Here is a 19,984-nt window from a genome sequence, read left to right as displayed (position 1 = left end):
CTGTGCGTTCATGTCTCCCATCTGCTTTCCCAATCGCTCACTGTTCTTTTCCATCCCTTCCATTTTTCGAAGCAATTGACCCAACATCTGGTCGGTTGTCGGGGCCGTTCCTACTACTCCCGACTCCCCGGTGGGGGAGGGGGATAAGTTGGTGCTCGGGACGAGGGAGGTTCCAAGGCTCACCTCCACATCTAATTCCCCTATTTCCGGCTCACTCCCGACGCTGACGGAGGCCTCGCTGCGTACTTCCATCTCATCAATTTCCGACATCCGCTTTCCGGAAGATTGTTTCCCGCGCGCGTATTTATTTTAATAATTCCTGAAACAATTTAAATTTGACGAAGACACGATATCGCGCTCCGTTTGCCCGATTGATTATTAAATTTCTCCGCCTCGACTATAAAAATTTTGCGTTCGAACGTCGGGCGCAATGTACGCCCGACCGTGTCGATGTCTCCCCGCGGACAAAAAAATTTGTCCGACCGTGTCGATGTCTCGCCGCGGACAAAAAAATTTGTCCGACGGGTTCAAATCCTACACTCCTGACACCACTTGTCGCGTGACTACCCTTGGTGAACACCGTAGGGTAACACGGATGACCGATTGCGAGACTTTACACTCCCGAGGCGAAAACTCAATGGCGGATTCAAGCTCAACACAAAGTTAAACGCGCGGGAGGCCAGACGCAACGAGCTCCACAGCCTTATCTATTAAAATGAAACACCCAGGAAACTGCGTTCAAATATGTACAGAAAATAATATAAGGATTTATTATTGAAAAGTAATAACAGTGAAAAAACCACGCGCCGGTAATACTAATAACTAAATCGGGACGTCCCCACACGACTGATATCAAACACAAAACGAGGGAGATTAATTACGAAAAGAACACGTCACGTCGTTCAAAATGTACTCGGATTCGGGCTTATCTGGTCTTTCGTCGTCTTTGTGGCTGCCGTCCAACACCGCTCCTTTCGGCCCGATCGCACACCTCGCTCCAAGTTCCACGGCCCTCTGCGTCCGCCTCCAAGCGCCACCAGGCCTCGTCGGTCCAACGGCCCACACACACCACGAGCTCCTTTGCTCCAACGGTCCACCGCAGGGCTGCACGAAGCAACCAAAACCAAGTGCCAACTGCCAACTGCAACGAGCTGTGGTCACGAATGTTCAACGAACCGTGTCCTGTGCCAACTCCGACGAACTGTGCAACGAACCGTGTCCTGTGCCAACTGCCACAAACTCTGGTACGGAACTGTAACAACGAACTCTGCGACTCAACTCTCTCAACTCTGGACTCCACTCGAACTGCCGAAATGGCGTCCGACCGTCGCCTATATTGGTGGCCGATGACGTCACATTGGCGCGCTCCTCAGCCAATCATAGCCTCCCAACTCGCCCAGGTCACGCCCTCTGCGGCATGCGACTCCTGACATCTCCCGTCCGTGACCCCGCGGTCCTGGTGTAACACGTGCCAGCGAGGTTGGTAGGCCTTTGAGGTGCGCAGGCGAGGTTTGTAGGCCTTGGAGGTGTAAACGGTGGCGGTGTATTGTGGCGGTGTTCTTGGCCTGGTGGTGCCCATTTATTACGAAGTCAATGTCAGGGAAAGGGAATTATTTAATGTTGCACTAAGGACCTAACTAATGTTTATGTGGTTTGCAGTGCCATAAAGGACAAAGGTTTGATTACTAGGTGATACTCACAGGGGCGTTACCTTTAATCCCTCACTATTTAACACTCGAATCTCCAGGTAGATCCACACTCATACATCTTACCCCGACAACCGCCTGAACATCAATAACTTATTACATGTAGAGTCCCTGTCACGACAGCCGAATACCTACCTATTCAGATCTACCTAGCTCTAGATGTTGCATTACCAAATTCATAACAATACCTTGATATATCTCTCCAAGATGATGGGCCTGGTGTTGGAGAGGATGGACCTGGTGCTGGAGAGGATGGACCTGGTGCTGGAGAGGATGGACCTGGTGCTGGAGAGGATGGACCTGGTGCTGGAGAGGATGGACCTGGTGCTGGAGAGGATGGACCTGGTGCTGGAGAGGATGGACCTGGTGCTGGAGAGGATGGACCTGGTGCTGGAGAGGATGGACATGGTGCTGGAGAGGATGGACATGGTGCTGGAGAGGATGGACCTGGTGCTGGTCAATTTTCTTAAAGTAAACCTCAAGGGTGGCTTGAACAGAGCTTTTCTCATATTTCTCCTGTCTACCGCTCCCCTTATTATATACTTTGTGTGTCTGTTTGATTTTTTCTCTGTGTGATAAATGTTAGCTCTTTCACGAGCCTCGATTCTGTATACAAAAAAAAAAAAAAAGTTTAAACTTTTTTTTTTTTTTATCATAGGCTTTACAGAGGTCGGTTCGTAAATACGGGCGTTCGTAAGTCGGGCGTTCGTAACCCGGGGACTGCCTGTATTGCATTTAATTTTTCTACAGAATAATGAAGGACCACGAAGAGGTCTTTTTGAAACCAAGAGACTGTACCTGTATTTAAAATACATTTACTTATTCAAGCAGCTGTATGAATCAAATTGGTGCCCCTTTATATAAACTTTTCTAGAGCATTACTTGGTTCCTCCTAAGAATACAAGGCTAGTCCAGCATACAAATGATAAAAAAAATTTAACCCACCTTTTTTTCTTTAGTTTGCCACATGGCACATCCCATATATAAAGGGGCCTTTTCTATGCCCCTGGCATTTTCCCGAAGAATACGTATGGTGATGACAAAACGACAGAATTGATATGGAAGTTGAGATGCACGAAGTAGAAACCCTGACCTCTCACATCAGCAGGATCACGTTCTTCAAGGGACAGAGGCGTAAAGGGAGAGGAAGCATCAGCAGGTTTGATCCCTCTTTCCGGCTTCTGAAAAATTGCAAGATATTAGGGGCAATGAGTTATTGATAATGTACCAGCAAAATAGTTAAAACAATGCCCTTCCAGTCAAGGAGATTTTGATTAAGCCTGCCTTTTCATAGATACTATTTAAACACCAACCACAAGTTGCCCTGACAGCATTGAGATTCAACCAGGACAGTAAATTGGGACCACATGTAGAACAAAACAACATCTCCTTCAAAGGTCATTATTGAACAAGTTGGGTTTTTTACCGACAACTGAATAATGATATTAATTCTTATAACTTGCTTCGTTTCTAGAAGCTTGGCCTCCCAAACTTTAATACGACCAACAACCTCTTGCATACATGTCCACTGTCCAGTGTTCTTCCTGCTGGCCCATCATTGTCTTGTTTTAAAGGGGAACCTAAATGCTCAGACCTATTTGATGCTAATATATCCCTTGAAAACCTATGAAATAGATATCTTTTTCTGATTTTATAAAATGAGTAATTTTGCGATTATAACTGGAAATCTTTGTCTTCCCGATTAGCTGTGCCACCACACAATGAAGCTCAGCGCCACTTCCATACTTTTTTACGCGTTACATCGCTGTACGATTCAACTCAAACCCCGAATAATTTTCGATTTTCTACGAATATGCCAGGTCGATGCGTCCTTGGTAGTTGTAGTAATGCAAATCGAGATGGTTTCATACTACACCAATGACCAGAAGATCTGAGGGTTGCCAGAAATTGGACAATGTTTGCCTGAAATACCTGAGTGTGGATCAGGCCTTTAAAATATTCTGTTTTGTGTTCGGAACATTTTAGAGAACTGTTATGAAACAGAGATGGCTAGATCTTGTGGTTATTGGCAATGATTCAGAGAGGATGCCATCCATGATTAAGCAGAAGAAACAACCGACGCTCAAAACCAACACCATCTACACTGAGCTACCAGCACAACATGCACATGGACGATTTGAGTGGCGAATCAAACGCCTGTGTTTGTCTGCCGGCGACCCAACTCACCTCGCTAGATGTGTTGGCTAACATCGCCGCCACCTTCCCTACGCACCTGATGAGCTCAACCCTAGCTAAAAATACCCACGATTACCCCCACTCTCTCCCCTCCACCACCATCCCACACAAATATCTGGACAAACCTGATCTTTAAAATGATTTTCATTCTGAAAGTGAGATGTAATGTAATGCCGTTCCTGTTCCGTGTTTTGTGAAATAATATATGTGCTCTTGCGACGAGTGGGATCACTTGAGATCTCGCGAGAATAAGCCACAGCATAGGTCTGATGAATGAGGCGGTTATCTTGCACCACCCCCACGATACCCACCACCATCCCATTACCTTCCCCCACCCCCTCCACAATCCTCCATGAACTGTCACTCTAGCAAACAATACCCACCACCATCCCACACCCTCCCCTCTCTACAATCCCCCATCAACCATGTGCCTGGGCGCTGTAAGACCCCAAAGAACCAGAAGACCCCAAAGATTCTGAAGATCCTAAAGACCCAGAGGACCCAAAAGGCACAAAAGACCCCAAGGACCCAAATGACAAAACCCCAGATGTCATGAAGGTCTGCAATCTCTAATTGCTCTTTCTTGTTTTAATAGTTTTGGTTGGCTCAGATGATGAGTCAAACAAATGAACATTTTCCTATGACTGTCTCTGTGTTTTATTTGCTGAAGTCGGTCTGTGATTATATTTACCTACAACCAAGCTGTCCACAAATTTTCGGTCTTACCGTGTTGTGAGAACCACCAACAGATGTGGCTCTCACCCCAACCCCTACCGTTGGTCTCACAACACGAAGAAACTCTCCCCTCTGTTGACTTTCTTTTCGCTCTTCTTTTGACACTGGCAGAGAATCCAAGAAGTACAAGGAAGGAATGTTCCAGACTACCCAAATCCTGTTATGAGAAGCCAAATGTGTGGGAGGGTAGAGAAAGAGGTGGGAATGTTTGGAACAATATTAATGCAATTCAAATTTAATTACAACAGAAAGCATTGCAGTGTGTGGAAATAATTACCGATAGCGACGATTTTCTTCATCATCGTGGACATGGGAACTATTGTCAGGAGCACAGAGGCCACTGCGCGGGTGTACCTGATTGGCTAGCAGCGACAAGTGGCGGAGGATGGGACATGAAGAGGCGATTTGTGGCAGTAGGGTTCCCAGATCAGAGATGTGCCAAGGGAGACATTAAAGAGAAAAAACACTGGAACCTATACATCATTAGTCCGTTCCCCGCGCAGTGGGAGACGCAGTTTTATAATCGTCTGTGTGTTTGTCCGGGTCATAACTCTTTTTACCATTTGAGCTTTTGTCATCAAATTTTCAACAAAGCTTTATTATGAGAATTTGGAGAAGACAAATGAATAATTGTCAAAAGGTGAAATGTCCTTTTTGTTCAAAGGGATGACCTTTTGAACTTTTTATCCAAAAAAAAAAATTGGTTTCTACATTTTGATTGGTGAACCAATTCATTGACCCAATATGCAAACCCTGCTCAAATTTCAAGTGACTTGGATGAAAATTTACAATTCTATGTAACCTTGACCATCGACCTTTTGATCGAAAAAAAGAATCAGTTATAGCTTTTGATTTGTGAACCCTTTCAGCAACGCAATACGCAAATTCTTAAAATTTCAGGTCAATCGGATGAACATTGACAATTTTATGCAATCTTGACATTTTTATCTAAAAAAAAAAAAAATCCCTTTCTACATTTTGATTGGTGAACAAATTCAGTGACCAAATATGCAAACCCTGCTCAAATTTCAAGTGAATCGGATGAAAATTTACGATTCTATGTAACCTTGACCATCGATCTTTTGATCTAAAAAAAACAATCTTCATACCTTTTGATTCGTGAACCATTTCAGTGACCCAATATAAAAATTCTTAACATTTCAGGTCAATCGGATGAAAATTTATGATTTTAAATGACGCTGACCTATTGACAAAATTATTAATTTGTCTTTTCTATATCGTCATAAATCTTTGTTGAAAGTTTTATGAAAATTGCTCAAATGGTAAAAAGTTACCGCACGGACACACACACAGACACTCTGCTGCGCAGGGGATGGGCTAATGAAGTAGTGCCTCGATCATAGACCGATGTCTGATAGACAGTGAACCAATTGATTAACCCCGCTTCGCACACGGGGAAAGCGTCAAATAGAAGGATGTAGGGATGATCCACAATAAATTATCATGTGAAACCATCCCTACATCTTATTTCTTTATTTGAATAATGCTTATAGTAATGAAATAACAAGAAGACATGCAGAGCACAATACTTGCAAAATTCCATTCCTCTCCCCCAAAAAGGTTGCCATGGATATTAAGATGCAGAGCACCTCCATTTCATTAAGATTAAAATTGATCTTAATCAAAGCTCAGTCAATCGGATTAACATCGATGATTTTTCAGATAAAAATTGATGCTATTAGAAGTTTGACCTTAAGTTGACCTTTTAACCTCAAAAATAGTTGGTTTCCCAATTCCATGATGCACTATGTAATTGCTGTTTAATTTTCAAGTTAATAGGATGAAAAGTGACGATTGTTCTGATGAAAATTGATCATTTTAGAAGTTTTACTTAGAATTTACCTTAAAATAATTGGTTTCCCAATTCAGTGATGCACTATGCAATTGCTGTTTAATTTTCAAGTCAAATCGGATGAAAATTGATTTTAGAAGTTTGACCTTGAGTTGATCTTAAGAATAGTTGGTTTCCCAATTTTGAGACTCAATATGCAAATGCTGTTCAATTTTGAAGTCAATCGGATGAAAAATGACTTAGAAATTTGACCTCGACATGACCTTTGATCTCAAAATCAATATGCTTCTTCCTCATGACCAACTCTACGATCTGGTGAAGTTTCGTGAAGATCGGTTTAAAATTGTGACCTGTAGGCAATCGACAGACAGACAGAATAATGCACAAGACCAACCAATATACTTGAAAACCTTTCGATTTTGCAAGTGACAATGTTAAAAGTAGGAAGGATATGAGGTTCTTGTTGAGGGACAACGTGTGGAGATACGGAAGGGGACAGAGCTCAAGGTCATTGCCAAGATGGTTTCCATCCAAAATAAGTTCTTGTAGATGTGGAAACGCTTCCAAACCTACAAGAGAGCTTGAGGGAGAAGGTTATGGGGATGGTGTGAGAAAGGGTAGTATGGAAATAGCAGCATTTAAAAAGTGTAACCGTAAAAGGTTTGGGCGGTGTATGGTTAGAAATGCGGAAATATATAATCATGCTGTTTTAAAGGCGATGTTTGTTTTACGCCATATACTAACCAATCAAAACTAGTGCTGAACCATTTCCACACAAATAATATAATTTAATAAGTCAAAGTAAAAATACAGTATGTCGAAAAGAAATCATTCCGATTGATGTAAAAAAAAAAAAAACCTCAGTATTTACACACACAAGGTCTAAAAACAAATAAGTGGTGGTTACGTCTAAAAACAAATAAGTGGTGGTTACGTCTAAAAACAAATAAGTGGTGGTTACGTCTAAAAACAAATAATAAGTGGTGGTTACATCTAAAAACATATAAGTGGTGGTTACGTCTAAAAACAAATAAGTGGTGGTTACGTCTAAAAACAAATAATATAATAAGTGGTGGTTACGCCTAAAAACAAATAATAAGTGGTGGTTACGTCTAAAAACAAATAAGTGGTGGTTACGTCAGGCGGTTGTTGCTGGCGTCGAGTCGCGTGCCCGTCTTTCCGTAGTTTTCCCCCAGGAAAGGAGGAAGAGATTGACACGAGTTGTCGACGTAGGAAACCTGGTCGGACGGATGTCAATTGTACACGAGATACAGTCACGGACGAGTAATGGGAATGTATTAAAAAGACAAATTCGACTGTAAACACCCACTTGAAGACCGCCAGAAGGTAAGGTCACCACCCCGACGTGTTCCACGGCGGCCTCCACTTTTCTCATCTTTATAGATATTTTTCGTGTGGCTTATATTCGTTTCCTTATTTTCCCCCAAAACCTATGGCATGTGTACACGTCATGTCAGGCTCGTGTGGTTTTTGAAAATCACGTGTTCTCGTTTCCAAAACGGAAAGAAAACTATTTAAACCGAACTGAAAATGTTTGTAAACGGTAATGAATGCAGTTCGTATTTTTATTCACCCAGACATTGGTTATGTCGGCCCCTTCACCAATTATACTGATTTCGGCTGAAGACTGAAGTTAATGCGCCGCCATCTTGAGACCCCCAATCGATACTTCTTTTTGTGTCAGTTCCATATTATGACCCTGCGCTCACCAAGCGAAGACGTGGTTAAGCGGTATTTCTTTTTACAAGTTGCCCATAAATTCGTTCACAATTTTTAGACCCAGAATAGATGATATCTTGTCATTTCTGACAACTTTTCTATATAGTAATATCGCGGCAAAAAATTATTAACGGAGAAAATACGAATGTAAACTACTTCCTTCCGACGAGAAAGAGCCAATCATAGAGCAGCGATACATCATGTGATCATATCGGCCAATGAGCGGCCTTAGCGGTTCGGGTTAGATTTTGGGTTGGGGTTACAGGAGATTCAGATCATTCATTCAAATTTACTAGTACCGACTGCAAAGCCGCAATGAGCCGGCGAAGCCAAAGCCTCTTGCCACTATTTTACCCATCACTATGGTATCAGTAGGTTAGGTAGTTGGTAGTAGGTAGGTGTAGTAGGTACCGTACCTGGTAAGACTTGGTAAAAGAGAAGAGCAGACAGTCCTCCCCAATACCTGCATACCTCTTGCCACTATTTTACCCATCACCATGGCATCAGTAGGTTAGGTAGGTTGGTAGTAGGTAGGTGTAGTAGGTACCGTACCTGGTAAGACTTGGTAAAAGAGAAGAGTTATCACGAATTAGCTTGGGTACCCAAGACTTGGGTACATTTATGTCGTGGTTAAGCATAAACGTCGTCCTTCATGCCACATCTGATAGGTCGGTGTGGCGATGAAGAATGGAGGCGAAACATTGTTCCTCGTTTTGGCTTTGACCGAGTGACATGGCGTTTTGCAGAATCGAGTCGAAAAACACGTTGTTCAAGTGCTCGTACTTTTTTGCTGTGCAGTAAGCGAGTGACTTGATACGTTTCACAGTGCCCAAAGCAATGACGATTTAGCTTAGGAAATTTGAGCATATGATGAGAACTATTTCGAGCAGCATTTGCTTACGCGTGATTCGGTTGTTTTGCACAAACCTCGTTCCCGGCGTCGCAGACGTCCCAGTGATTCCCGTCGCAGTTCCCGGCGTCGCAGTGATTAATTCGGTGAAGAATTCCGTCTCAACTTCGGATATTTCCGGCCGTGAAAAACTATCCGTATTTCTAAACTAAATATGTAAACCGCTTATACCGTATTTCTGGCCGTGAAAAACTATCCCATACGGCCGCGAGATTTCTAAAAAATAATTTTTCGTCAATGTGAGAATATTTGACGCCGTTTTCACCCTCCGAAACGCGTAATAATATTTTTTCAAATGCTCGAATCTCATTGGTTCTGGTCTTTGATGACGATTTTCGTTGAAGATAACGAGGTTGGTCTTAACGTATTTTAATTACTAATGAGAGGTTTCATTAGATTAGGAATCAAAGAACGACGGGTGAAACAAGCTCCTATTGAACTTTTTCGCAATTGTTTTATGCAAACTTCCGCATCCGGTCGATGGCTGTCTCCAGCACTCCATCCAGTGAGTGATTTCATTTTAGACATATTTTTGCAAATGCTCGACTCTCATTGGGTCCGGTGTTTGGTGACGCGTTTTGTTGAAGATAACTGTAAAGTATCTCGACAAACTACGATCAATTGTCGTACGCGTTTATTCACTCTGCCGTTCAAGGCCCGATTCACAGCAGCGCCATCCGAGCTCTGGCGTAGGGATACAACCCGGTCCCGGTGTAGGGATACAACGGTGAACATTTGCACTGCATACATGACATCCTCCCCTTTAAGTCCAAAATTACCAAGAGCAATACGTGCTAGATTTCCAGAATTGACATTTCAAAAGCAACATTTCCAAAACATGTGAAAATATGTGTGCAAACGGTTTTGAGAATAATGAAAATACGTGAAAATAGAACATGTGTCAACGTGAAAAAAAAAACATCTTCAAAGATTCAACCGGTCGGGTGCTTTTCTCTCACGCATTGAGCGTCGCGGTGTACCAGTGGATACAGAGTCCGAGGTGATTCCTTTGGGTCGCGGTGTACCAGTGGATACAGAGTCCGAGGTGATTCCTTTGGTCTCCACAAAGGGTGTAGCGTTTGCAGAGGTTTTCGGGGCATCCGAGCCGGCTGGAGCGGCCACGACGATCTCCAACAGTGGCGGGTCGAACTGTTGTCCTGACTGTGACGATGCTACAGGCTCCATCGACTCACAGTGACGGTAGGTTATGTGGTCCTGATGTCGACGAATTTCACGGCCGTCCTGCAGGCGAATCACACTCGACAGTGGACCTGGCTTCTCGATGATGTCCCCCGGTAGCCATGTCGCACCTGCACCAAAATTTCGGGCAAACACTGGATCTCCAATGTTGATACATCGACTGATGGACGTCTTATCGTGCACCAACTTTTGATTAAGCTGGCTCTGATAAACATTTGATGATATGTCTGGTTTGAGATTGTCAAGTGTCGATCTCAAGTGTCGTTTCATCAATAACTCAGACGGAGCTGCACCGGTTGTTGATTGTGGCGTGATGCGGTATTTGAACAGGAGACGAGACAGCTTTGTTTCCAGGGTTCCCTCCTGAAGTTTCTGCAATCCGGATTTGATGATTCCCACGGATCGTTCGGCCAAGCCATTTGAAGCCTGGTGATGTGGGCTGACAAACGTATGTTTGATGCCGTTCCGACGTGTGAACTTGGCAAACTCGGTACTGGAAAAACACGAACCGTTATCACTCACGATCATCCTGGGCAGACCATGAGTGGCGAAACAGCGTCTGAGTCTTTCGATGACAATGGCTGACGTAGTACCACGCGTCACATAGGCATCAATCCATTTTGTGTGCGCGTCCGTAATTATTAGAATCATGCTGCCGTTAATAGGCCCGGCATAATCGAGATGTAGGCGATGCCACGGTTCGCTGGGCCATTCCCAGGGATGCAGTGGCGCTTTCGCAGGTGTATTCCGGGTGCTCTGGCAGGCACCAACATGATGTCGAACATGTCGTAACAATGTCGAACATGATGTTCGATATCAGCATCAAGATTCGGCCACCACACATAGTTTCTGGCGAGTGACTTCATCTTCACAATCCCGGGGTGACAGTCATGGATTTCATCCATGACCCTGGAACGCAGATTTTTCGGGATCACGACACGACATCCCCAGAGTAGGCAACCATTTTCCACGCTGAGTTCGTTTTTACGTGCTTTAAAAGCCGCAAAATCTGGGTCACCCTCAGGTAGCAAATGCCATCCAAGCTGTACAGCCTGGACAGTTCTGGACAGAACGGGGTCTCGTCGAGTACGAGTGCGGATCTGGCCGGAATCGACAGCACAATCTTCCAGATGATCCATCAGTGCGATAATGGATCCTGGTGTAGGCGAATCATCAACGGATTCTGGAAGGGGTAACCGACTCATGGCATCTGCATTTGTGATAGACGAACCGGGCTTATAACATATGGTGTAGTCATAAGCAGCGAGAAACAGGGACCAGCGGATGATCCTGGGCAGTAGTGTGTCAGATGTCGCCTTAGTTGGACCAAACAGACTGATCAGCGGCTTGTGATCAGTGCGAATCGTGAAATGATGTCCAAGAAGGTACTGGCGAAATTTGCCGACGCCGAAAACGATTCCCAATCCTTCCTTGTCAAGTTGGGAATAGTTTTTCTCTGCCGGGGACAACGTTCTGGATGCAAATGCAACCGGTCTTTCCGTACCATCAGGCATCACGTGTGATAATACACTCCCCACTCCATACCGACAGGCATCGCATGTCAGCACAAGATCCTTCTCTGGATCAAAATGAACGAGAACATTGGACGATTTGAGCAGATCCTTAGAGGTCTGGAATGCTGATTGTTCAGTAGACCCCCAGCTCCAGGAGACTCCTTTCCTCAAAAGCCGATAAAGGGGGCCCAAAACGTCGGTCACATTCGGGATGTAACGACCATAGAACTGAAGCAAACCGAGGTATGACTTCAATTCGGTCACATCTCGTGGAGAAGGAGCATCCTTGATAGCTCGGACTTTCTCATCTGTCGGGTGTAGACCCTCGGCATCAATCGTATGACCCAGGTACGTGACTGATGGCACCATAAACTTGCACTTGTCTCAACGCAAACGTAGGCCGGAGTCCGAAATCTTCTTCAGAACTCTCTCCAGGTTCTGTAGATGTTCCGCGTCCGTACGACCAGTAACCAGAATATCGTCCTGGTAACAAACGACGTTGCGTTCGGCGGCAAACAAACTGTCCATGACACGCTGATAAATTCCAGGTGCAGATTTCACTCCAAAACTAAGTCGGTGGTACCTGTACAACCCACGATGCGTGTTGATGGTAAGATACTGTTTCGAATTCTCGTCCAAGCAGAGCTGTAGATAGGCGGATTTGAGATCGAGTTTCGTAAAAGTCTTGCCTCCCGTGAGACGAGCATAGAGGTCTTCGATCCTCGGGATTGGATATTTATCCAATGAAGAACACCTGTTCACGGTCATTTTATAATCTCCACATATGCGGATGGACTGGTCCGATTTTATGACCGGAATGATGGGCGCCGCCCATTCGGCATACTGGATTTGCTCGATGATCCCCAGATTTTCAAGATGATCCAGTTCCTTGTCAATCCGCTCACGCACGGCGAAAGGGACTGGGCGAGCCCTGCAAAATATAGGATTGGCATCCCGGTCAACCCTGAGTTTAGCCGTATGTCCTTTCAAGGTTCCAAGCTCATCCTTGAAGACATCCGGGTACGTATCCAGCACATTTTTGAGTGTGTATGCTGCGGTAGGAGAAACGTTGGCTGCCCGGAGTTGATGAATGCTTTCCCACTTCAGTCGAATTATGCTCAACCAGTTCCTGCCGAGTAAGGAAGGGCCCTTTCCAGGAATGACGATCAGGGGTAGGTGAAACTCACGGTTATCGTAGCCCACCGTGACGTCACATGTACCGCAGGGAACAATCTTCTCACCTGTATAGGTGGAGAGTCCATAGGTAGTAGGTTTCAGATGGGGTCGGTCAGCATCACTCCACAGGTTTGTGAAAACAGCATGGCTGATGAGCGAGACGGCCACACCAGTGTCGACCTCCATTTGCAATGGTCGATTGTTGACGACAACATTGGCAAGAAGAGGGTCCCGCCTATGGTGAGAATCAATATGAAGCAGGTCATACGATTCTGAGTTGTCGGAAACAGAGCTCACCTGGTCAAGCTCGGGTTCCTCCGAACCGATAAACTGATGAATCTTGTCAGCAGCTTTTCCTTTTCCCGATTTGCGAGTCATGCAAGCTGGAGCAATATGGCCAGTTTTCGAACAGAAATGGCAGGTGGCATCTTTGAACCGACACGTCTCCGGAGGGTGCTTTCCGTTGCACCGAAAACAGTTGTTGTGGGTTTGAGACTGCACTGGCTTCTGACGAGGAGCCTTGTTCCAACGTTTTGGCTGAACATGATCCAACCGATTCACAGCAGGGCTGGTACCAGATGAGCGAGTGGCACCGATGCTTGTAGCGTTGCGTTCAGCACTTTCCATGGAAATGGCGGTGTCTCTGGCATTTTGGAACGTCAGTCTTCTCTCAGCAAGCAGGCGTCTACGAGTGCGGTCATCGGACATGCCAACCACCAGCAAATCACGAAGCATGTCATCGATCGTGTCCCCAAACTCACACAGATGTGACAGTTTTTTGAGGTGTGCAATGAAGTCTGCGATCGACTGACCTTGCTGCTGTCTGCACATGTAAAAATTAAACCGACACAGGATGACTGAAGGAGATGGATTGCAATGTTCCTTCAAAGCGGCCTTGAGCTCTGCATACGTGAGCTCCTGGATTGTCCGAAGCCGAATCAGGTTTTTAACAAGTGTGAACGTCTCACCTCCGCAAACGGACAGGAAGACGGCCTTCATCCGGCCTTCGGTCGCGATGCCGTTCGCCTCGAAGTAGAAAGACCACCGCTCAGAATATGTGTCAAAATCCCCCTCATGAGGGTTGAATTCATCGATATGGCCGAAAGATGTCATGGTCTAGATGTTTATCCTCGTCGCCATGTAAAGTATCTCGACAAACTACGATCAATTGTCGTACGCGTTTATTCACTCTGCCGATCAAGGCCCGATTCACAGCAGCGCCATCCGAGCTCTGGCGTAGGGAATAGGGATACAACCCGGTCCCGGTGTAGGGATACAACGGTGAACATTTGCACTGCATACATGACAATAACCAGGCCCGTGCGGGCCGATGTTGGTCTTAAATTATTTTATTAATACATCGGAGGTGCATAAGATTGTGAATCAAACGACGACGGGTGAAAGAAACTCCTAATGAACGTTTTAAATTTGTTATGCATACTTCCGCCCACGCAAGATGGCTGCGGCCACGGCGCTTCGGATTCTCGAGCCAAGGCATAATCAGGTCTTCAACATAATACGTACTCGTTTATTGACAACACCGGCTTCGCCGGCTAATATTTATTTAGGTCAAAATAACTCATTTTTGATGATTGGGAAGGGGGTCCTATCTCAAAAATGAGTCATTTGCCGCTGAAATGAATATCAAATTCGAATGAATTTAAAAAAAAAAAAAACATCGGAAAAACCTAGATTTGATGTGAAAAACGATTATGGGCAACTTGAAAAATAATTACTGGTTAAGCGATCAGTTGCATCTCGTCCTTGTCTGCATTTTTGTCCCCCGTCGCACAGCGGAGCGAAAGGGGGACTATGGTTTTCCCCTCCGTCCGTGTGTCCGTCCGTCCGTCCGTGCGTGCGTGCGTGCGTTTGCGTGCGTAAGCGAAGGACCGCATTCGAATTTGGTGTGTGGGTGCAACCCACGTCAAAATCCAAGATGGCCGCCACCATATGTATATCTGAACCTTGTGAGATGAATATCTTGAAAAATAAGCGAAGTACCAACTTCTAATCTGGCGTGTGGGTGTATCTAGGCACAAGGAAGAACGCTGTTAAAAATTGGGTCGCCACGTCAAAATCCAAGATGGCCACCACCATATATATGTCTTAAACTTGTGAGCGAAATATCTCGAAAAATAAGCGAAGTACCAACTGCTAATCTGGTGTGTGGGTGTATCTAGGCACACGGAAGAACGCTTTAAAATTGGGTCGCCACGTCAAAATCCAAGATGGCCACCGCCATGTATGTCTGAACCTTGTGAGATGAATATCTTGAAAAATAAGCGAAGTACCAACTTCTAATTTCGTGTGTGGGTGTATCTCGACATAAGGAAGAACGCCATTGAAAATTGGGTCGCCACGTCAAAATCCAAGATGGCCGCCACCATATATATATATATATATGTCTGAACCTTGTGAGTGAAATATCTTGAAAAATAAGCGAAGTACCAACTTCTAATCTGGTGTGTGGGTGTATCTCGGCATAAGGAAGAACGCCATTGAAAATTGAGTCGCCATGTCAAAATCCAAGATGGCCGCCTCCATGTATGTCTGAACCTTGTGAGCGAAATATCATATCATAGCATGTTTTCTGCGTCTGCCACTTTGTCAACTCACATCACTTCACCGACGGGGGACCTAGGCGTAACGCTTGTAAAAATTAATTTTCATGACAAGCGTTTGGTCCGATTGACACGAAATTTTGCACCATAGGAGTGCTGCCTCCTGTAGAATTTTCTAGTGATTATGACGTCATGGGTCACGTGGTACAGACGCCATCTTGGAAAAACGTTGCACCTCCACATCTCTGAAACCGCTCAATGGGAAAAAAAATTAAACATGCATCAAGTACTCCCCATGGGGAATAAGATATGTTAATGATGATGCCATCGGTGCCTTCATTATGACGTCATAATTCGACAAGTACAACGCTTGGTCCGATCATTATAAATGTTTTTCTCTGCAACGGTTAGTCCGATAGGCACGAAATTTTCACCATAGGAGTGCCTCCTCCTGTAGAATTTCTAAATAATTATGACGTCATAGGTCATGTAGTGCAGGCGTCATCTTGGAAAACCCGAAAAACGTTGCATCTCCAAATCTCCGAAACCGCTCCATGGAAGAAATTGAAACTTATTGTATAGTCAATTTCGCGCCAAAATACCCCTACCCCCAAAAAATTGCAAAAAAGCGTTTTATGGTTATTTCTTGTACTTTAAGGCATAATGAACAACATATTAAAAGTTGGACAGAAATGGAGCACAGGAAAGTAAAAATTTCTGACATTTAAAAATGGCCCAAATCTGCCCCCGTTTTCACTTGACACTATTAAGATGGAACATACCAGATTAAGACCACCACCACTTATTAATGATGATTGGGGTAATTACGTTATAATCTAATTGGACTTGTTGTAAAAAGATTTTAAAATTTTTAAAAATAAAAAGGTTTTGATTATTGCGTACCAGCATTTTAATGTTGAATCTAAGGAAGCCTAAATGTCAAAAACCACTAAACCTATGAAGTTACCTTTTTGTATGATGTTTAATTATGATGTTAGCTGTCACATTACAGAGTTTGGAGGCAATTGCTAATCATTTATGTGAAATATAGCCAATTAAGCATTTAGTGGTGAGAAAATATGCATTTCAACCGATGACATGTTTCCTAACTTTAATATTTTCCAGGATAGAAAATGAGCTCAAGCAAAGAAACCTGCCCCTTATGCCAAAGGGAATTGGATTGCGAGGAGACAGTGGTGGTTCGTGAGAAAGGAGCTAAAGGTATCAACCATGCTAGCGTCGAAAGAGGTGTCGACATCAGAGTCGAAGCTGGAACTAGTATGCACAAAACATGCCGGATCAACCACATAAACAAAAAGGACATTGCTTTAAGCAAGAAAGATCGGACAGATTCTGCTCGATCAGTAAAAAGAAGTGCTCGTGTTTCCTTGGGGCCGTATGACAGCAAAACAGATTGCTTTTTCTGTGGAACCGAAGTCAAGAAGATAGACCCAAAACGAAGTCATGCAGAAACGGACAGTTTTAGCTATGTGAAGACAGAGGCATTTGTTAAAACGATATTGGTTCATTGTAAAACACGGATGGACGAATGGGCCATTGCTGTTCAAAGCCGCATCGAATATTTTTGGGGCGATCTTCATGCAGCAGACTGTGTTTACCACCAGTCATGTAACGTTAATTTTCGCACAATGCAGGAAATCCCGAAACAGTTCAGGTCAGTTGATTCTGCAAAAAGACGAACAATTGGAAGACCAAAGGACTGTGATCAGGAAAAGGCATTTGAAAAGGTCTGCACATTCCTCAATGAAAACGATGAAGAGCAGCTAACGATATCAGACCTTGTTGCTAAAATGGGAGAATACTTGACTGATTGCAAATCCGTGGCATATGGAAATCAGTACCTCAAGGAAAAGCTTTTAGAACGATATGGTGACTCTATATTTGTGGCTGAGGGCAAGGGTGTGAAAAACATTGTGACCTTTCGGGAAAAAACCCGCCAGATTCTTCGTGACTACTACAATTCACCTCGGGAAGATGACGAGGAAGCACAGAAACGAGCAATTCTACAAACTGCAGCAAAACTTATCAAAAGTGATTTATCAAATTTATCTTATCAAAAGATGATTCACTGCAACTGTTCAGGAGGGTGCAAAACCCAAAGGTGTACCTGCAGAAAGCATGGGCTCGAATGCACCAGTGCATGTGGGCATTGCCAAGATGGCAATTGTGACAATATGACAAATGAACCAGTGACAGAAGAGGATGATGAACAACACGGCATCTGAGAAGCCGTAATGTTGGATATTACACATTATGACATCGGTAGTGAGTAATACGAGTGTTCCCTTGATTAGGTCACTGATGACGTCATAGATGACGTCGTGACATCATTGCAAATGCGACATTCATTCCAGAAAGTACTGTTATTTGAAAAACATTGGTGAAAAGAACATTTGTTCAAACATCACATTTGCAATTTGAATTTTTTTATGGTTATCGGTAAGATTTTTGACGTTTTTCTGCTGGCGGTCATTTTGTTTTTTGACGTCATTTTTGGAGACTTTCCCGTGCGCAGAAATTGTCCAACTTTTGATATGTTGTTCTCCACATCAAATACTACAAGAAAATGTCATAAAACGTTTTTTTGCAATTATTTTTGGGTTACGTGGTATATTGACTCTACTATTAGCTCATTATAAAGAACTCCACATGGGTAATAAGTGTTGTTAACAATGACGTCATTATTCGACAAGTACAGTGCTTAATCTGATCAGTTTGAAATTTATTGAGCGTGATGTATGCAACAATTATGTTGGAGAATGTAAATTTATGATGTCATCATTCACGGGGTCTGGCAGCCATATTGGAGCAAAGAAAAAAGCAGAAGAGTTGGCTTGCACCAAGTTGACTGCGTGAGGTAAGTATTCTACGAATACCATCTAGTTAGAATATTGTCGTTGAAAAGTGCAAACCATGCATCTTGCGATAACTGGATGGTTAATAACCCAAGAAGGTGTTTCTCCTTCCATGATATGGGTGGAGCGGGCTGACTGCACACCTCAACTCCCTTGTTCACCTGTCTATGAAACTGCCTCCCAGAGGCTGGTCTTTCCCATTCTTTCCTGCAGGGCTTCAAGCAACCACAAGCAGTGCACCACCACCTCGTATCATCCGCAATCCTGGCCCATGATCTTTATTAACCCCATTAAGCGTTCCTTAACCAACCCTCTTATTTGCCGAGTTCAGTGTTTCCTCCCCTCCTTTCTTTCTTTTCCTGTTCGTTCATTCCCTTGTTGGTTGTGCCCAATTGTTGCCCCACTACCCCAATCTCAGTTCAACCTTTCTCTTCCATGATTCTCTCTTCCTTGAATCGGCTATGCCTTCTAGGGCAATACCTGGATTTCAAACCTGTGGATTATGGTTGTATGACGATGATGTTGTCACAGATTGTTACGTGCTCCTCCCCAAACCCCTGTCACGGTGTACCTCCGAGCCCCGAGAGGAGTCACGGCAGAAAGATGTGTTATTCTGTATGCCAAGGATCAATGGTGAAACCACACCAATTGTTACCAACAAACAAGTATTGTATTAAGGTCACACAAGAATAACGGTACAGTAACAATATTAATCAAAAGTACAATCAATATATATCATTCCTATGATGGTACCATCAGGTTCGTACAATATAACTCACTGTGTTCCAAGTGAGCGAAAAGAACATCCCCAATGTCTCTTTCCCGGCTTCAAGCCAAAGTCGATCTACTCCAGTGATCGTCCGTACGATGTCATATCGACCAGAATCCCGTTGGGTTGGCAGTTACACTGCCAAAGATGGGTGAAGGTGTCCTCGAGAAGCGACGGGGAAATCACACCCTCGGGTATGGACGTTCCATGGCTCCAAATCGCCGAACCGCAGATTTCCCACTCAAAAGCCACGTTACACACGCACACCAGATTTAACGTCTGAATGCGGTGAAAATGGTTGAAGCGAAGTGAAAAACCTTGAGCGATGTGCAAATCCTGCGCGAGGTAAAAATGGCCGACGGCCCGTTCTCGTGGCGTAACGGCACTCTGATGATTCTCTCCGGAATCAACCGCAAAACCTGTCACAGCGATGACAACTCTGTCGCAGGAATCCCTTTCCCGGGAGACCCAAAGTTCACTCGTGACCCTCGTTCGCCAATCGTTCGCTCCAGACCTCGAAGCAGCTCGGCTTTTTGTCCGACTCACTCGCTCTGCCTTCTTCTCCTCCTCTTCCTCTTCGTCGTCGTCCGGTTCCGGTTTCATTTAAAACATTAACTTTTTTACCTTTTGAAAATAGTAATCTCTATTTCCCTCAAACGACAACAATTATAGTACATGGAATCAAAAATGTTTACAGTGGATGAAAACCACAACAACGGAAGTGACGAATCCGTAACACAGATGTTTTGTGATTGTTTGGTTTTGTGATTTACCTGTGTATGCATTAG

The 19,984-nt window shown here is 44.2% G+C and overlaps 2 protein-coding genes across 3 annotated transcripts in view; one reads left to right on the top strand and one right to left on the bottom strand.

Annotated features, from left to right (window-relative positions):
• LRMDA (leucine rich melanocyte differentiation associated) overlaps positions 1 to 7,945 on the bottom strand; it is a 19,250-nt gene extending 11,305 nt beyond the window's left edge. Inside the window, exons 1-6 of one of the 2 annotated variants that reach the window (XM_068134980.2) lie at positions 7,781 to 7,945; positions 7,588 to 7,688; positions 6,905 to 7,030; positions 4,915 to 5,073; positions 4,677 to 4,794; positions 2,800 to 2,887 (exon numbers count right to left, since the gene is read on the bottom strand). In XM_068134980.2, coding sequence (XP_067991081.2) covers positions 2,800 to 2,887; positions 4,677 to 4,794; positions 4,915 to 5,073; positions 6,905 to 7,030; positions 7,588 to 7,688; positions 7,781 to 7,846 — 658 coding nt within the window. In that variant the 5' untranslated portion in view covers positions 7,847 to 7,945. Of the gene's footprint in view, positions 1 to 2,799; positions 2,888 to 4,628; positions 4,795 to 4,914; positions 5,074 to 6,904; positions 7,031 to 7,587; positions 7,689 to 7,780 lie in introns of both variants that reach the window. The other variant, XM_068134973.2, reaches the window with a different exon arrangement.
• LOC137439233 (uncharacterized) lies at positions 7,588 to 19,984 on the top strand. The gene is made up of 2 exons (XM_068134965.2): positions 7,588 to 7,797; positions 16,677 to 19,984. Exon 2 carries the CDS (start codon positions 16,685 to 16,687, stop codon positions 17,795 to 17,797), a length of 1,113 nt encoding a protein of 370 aa, XP_067991066.2. The 5' UTR covers positions 7,588 to 7,797; positions 16,677 to 16,684; the 3' UTR covers positions 17,798 to 19,984.

The sequence above is a fragment of the Myxine glutinosa genome, chromosome 1, assembly GCF_964187855.1.
Source record: "Myxine glutinosa chromosome 1, kmMyxGlut1.1, whole genome shotgun sequence".
Lineage (NCBI taxonomy): Eukaryota > Metazoa > Chordata > Myxini > Myxiniformes > Myxinidae > Myxine > Myxine glutinosa.
Note: the sequence above shows the minus strand (reverse complement) of the source record. Positions and strands in the feature narration are given on the sequence as shown.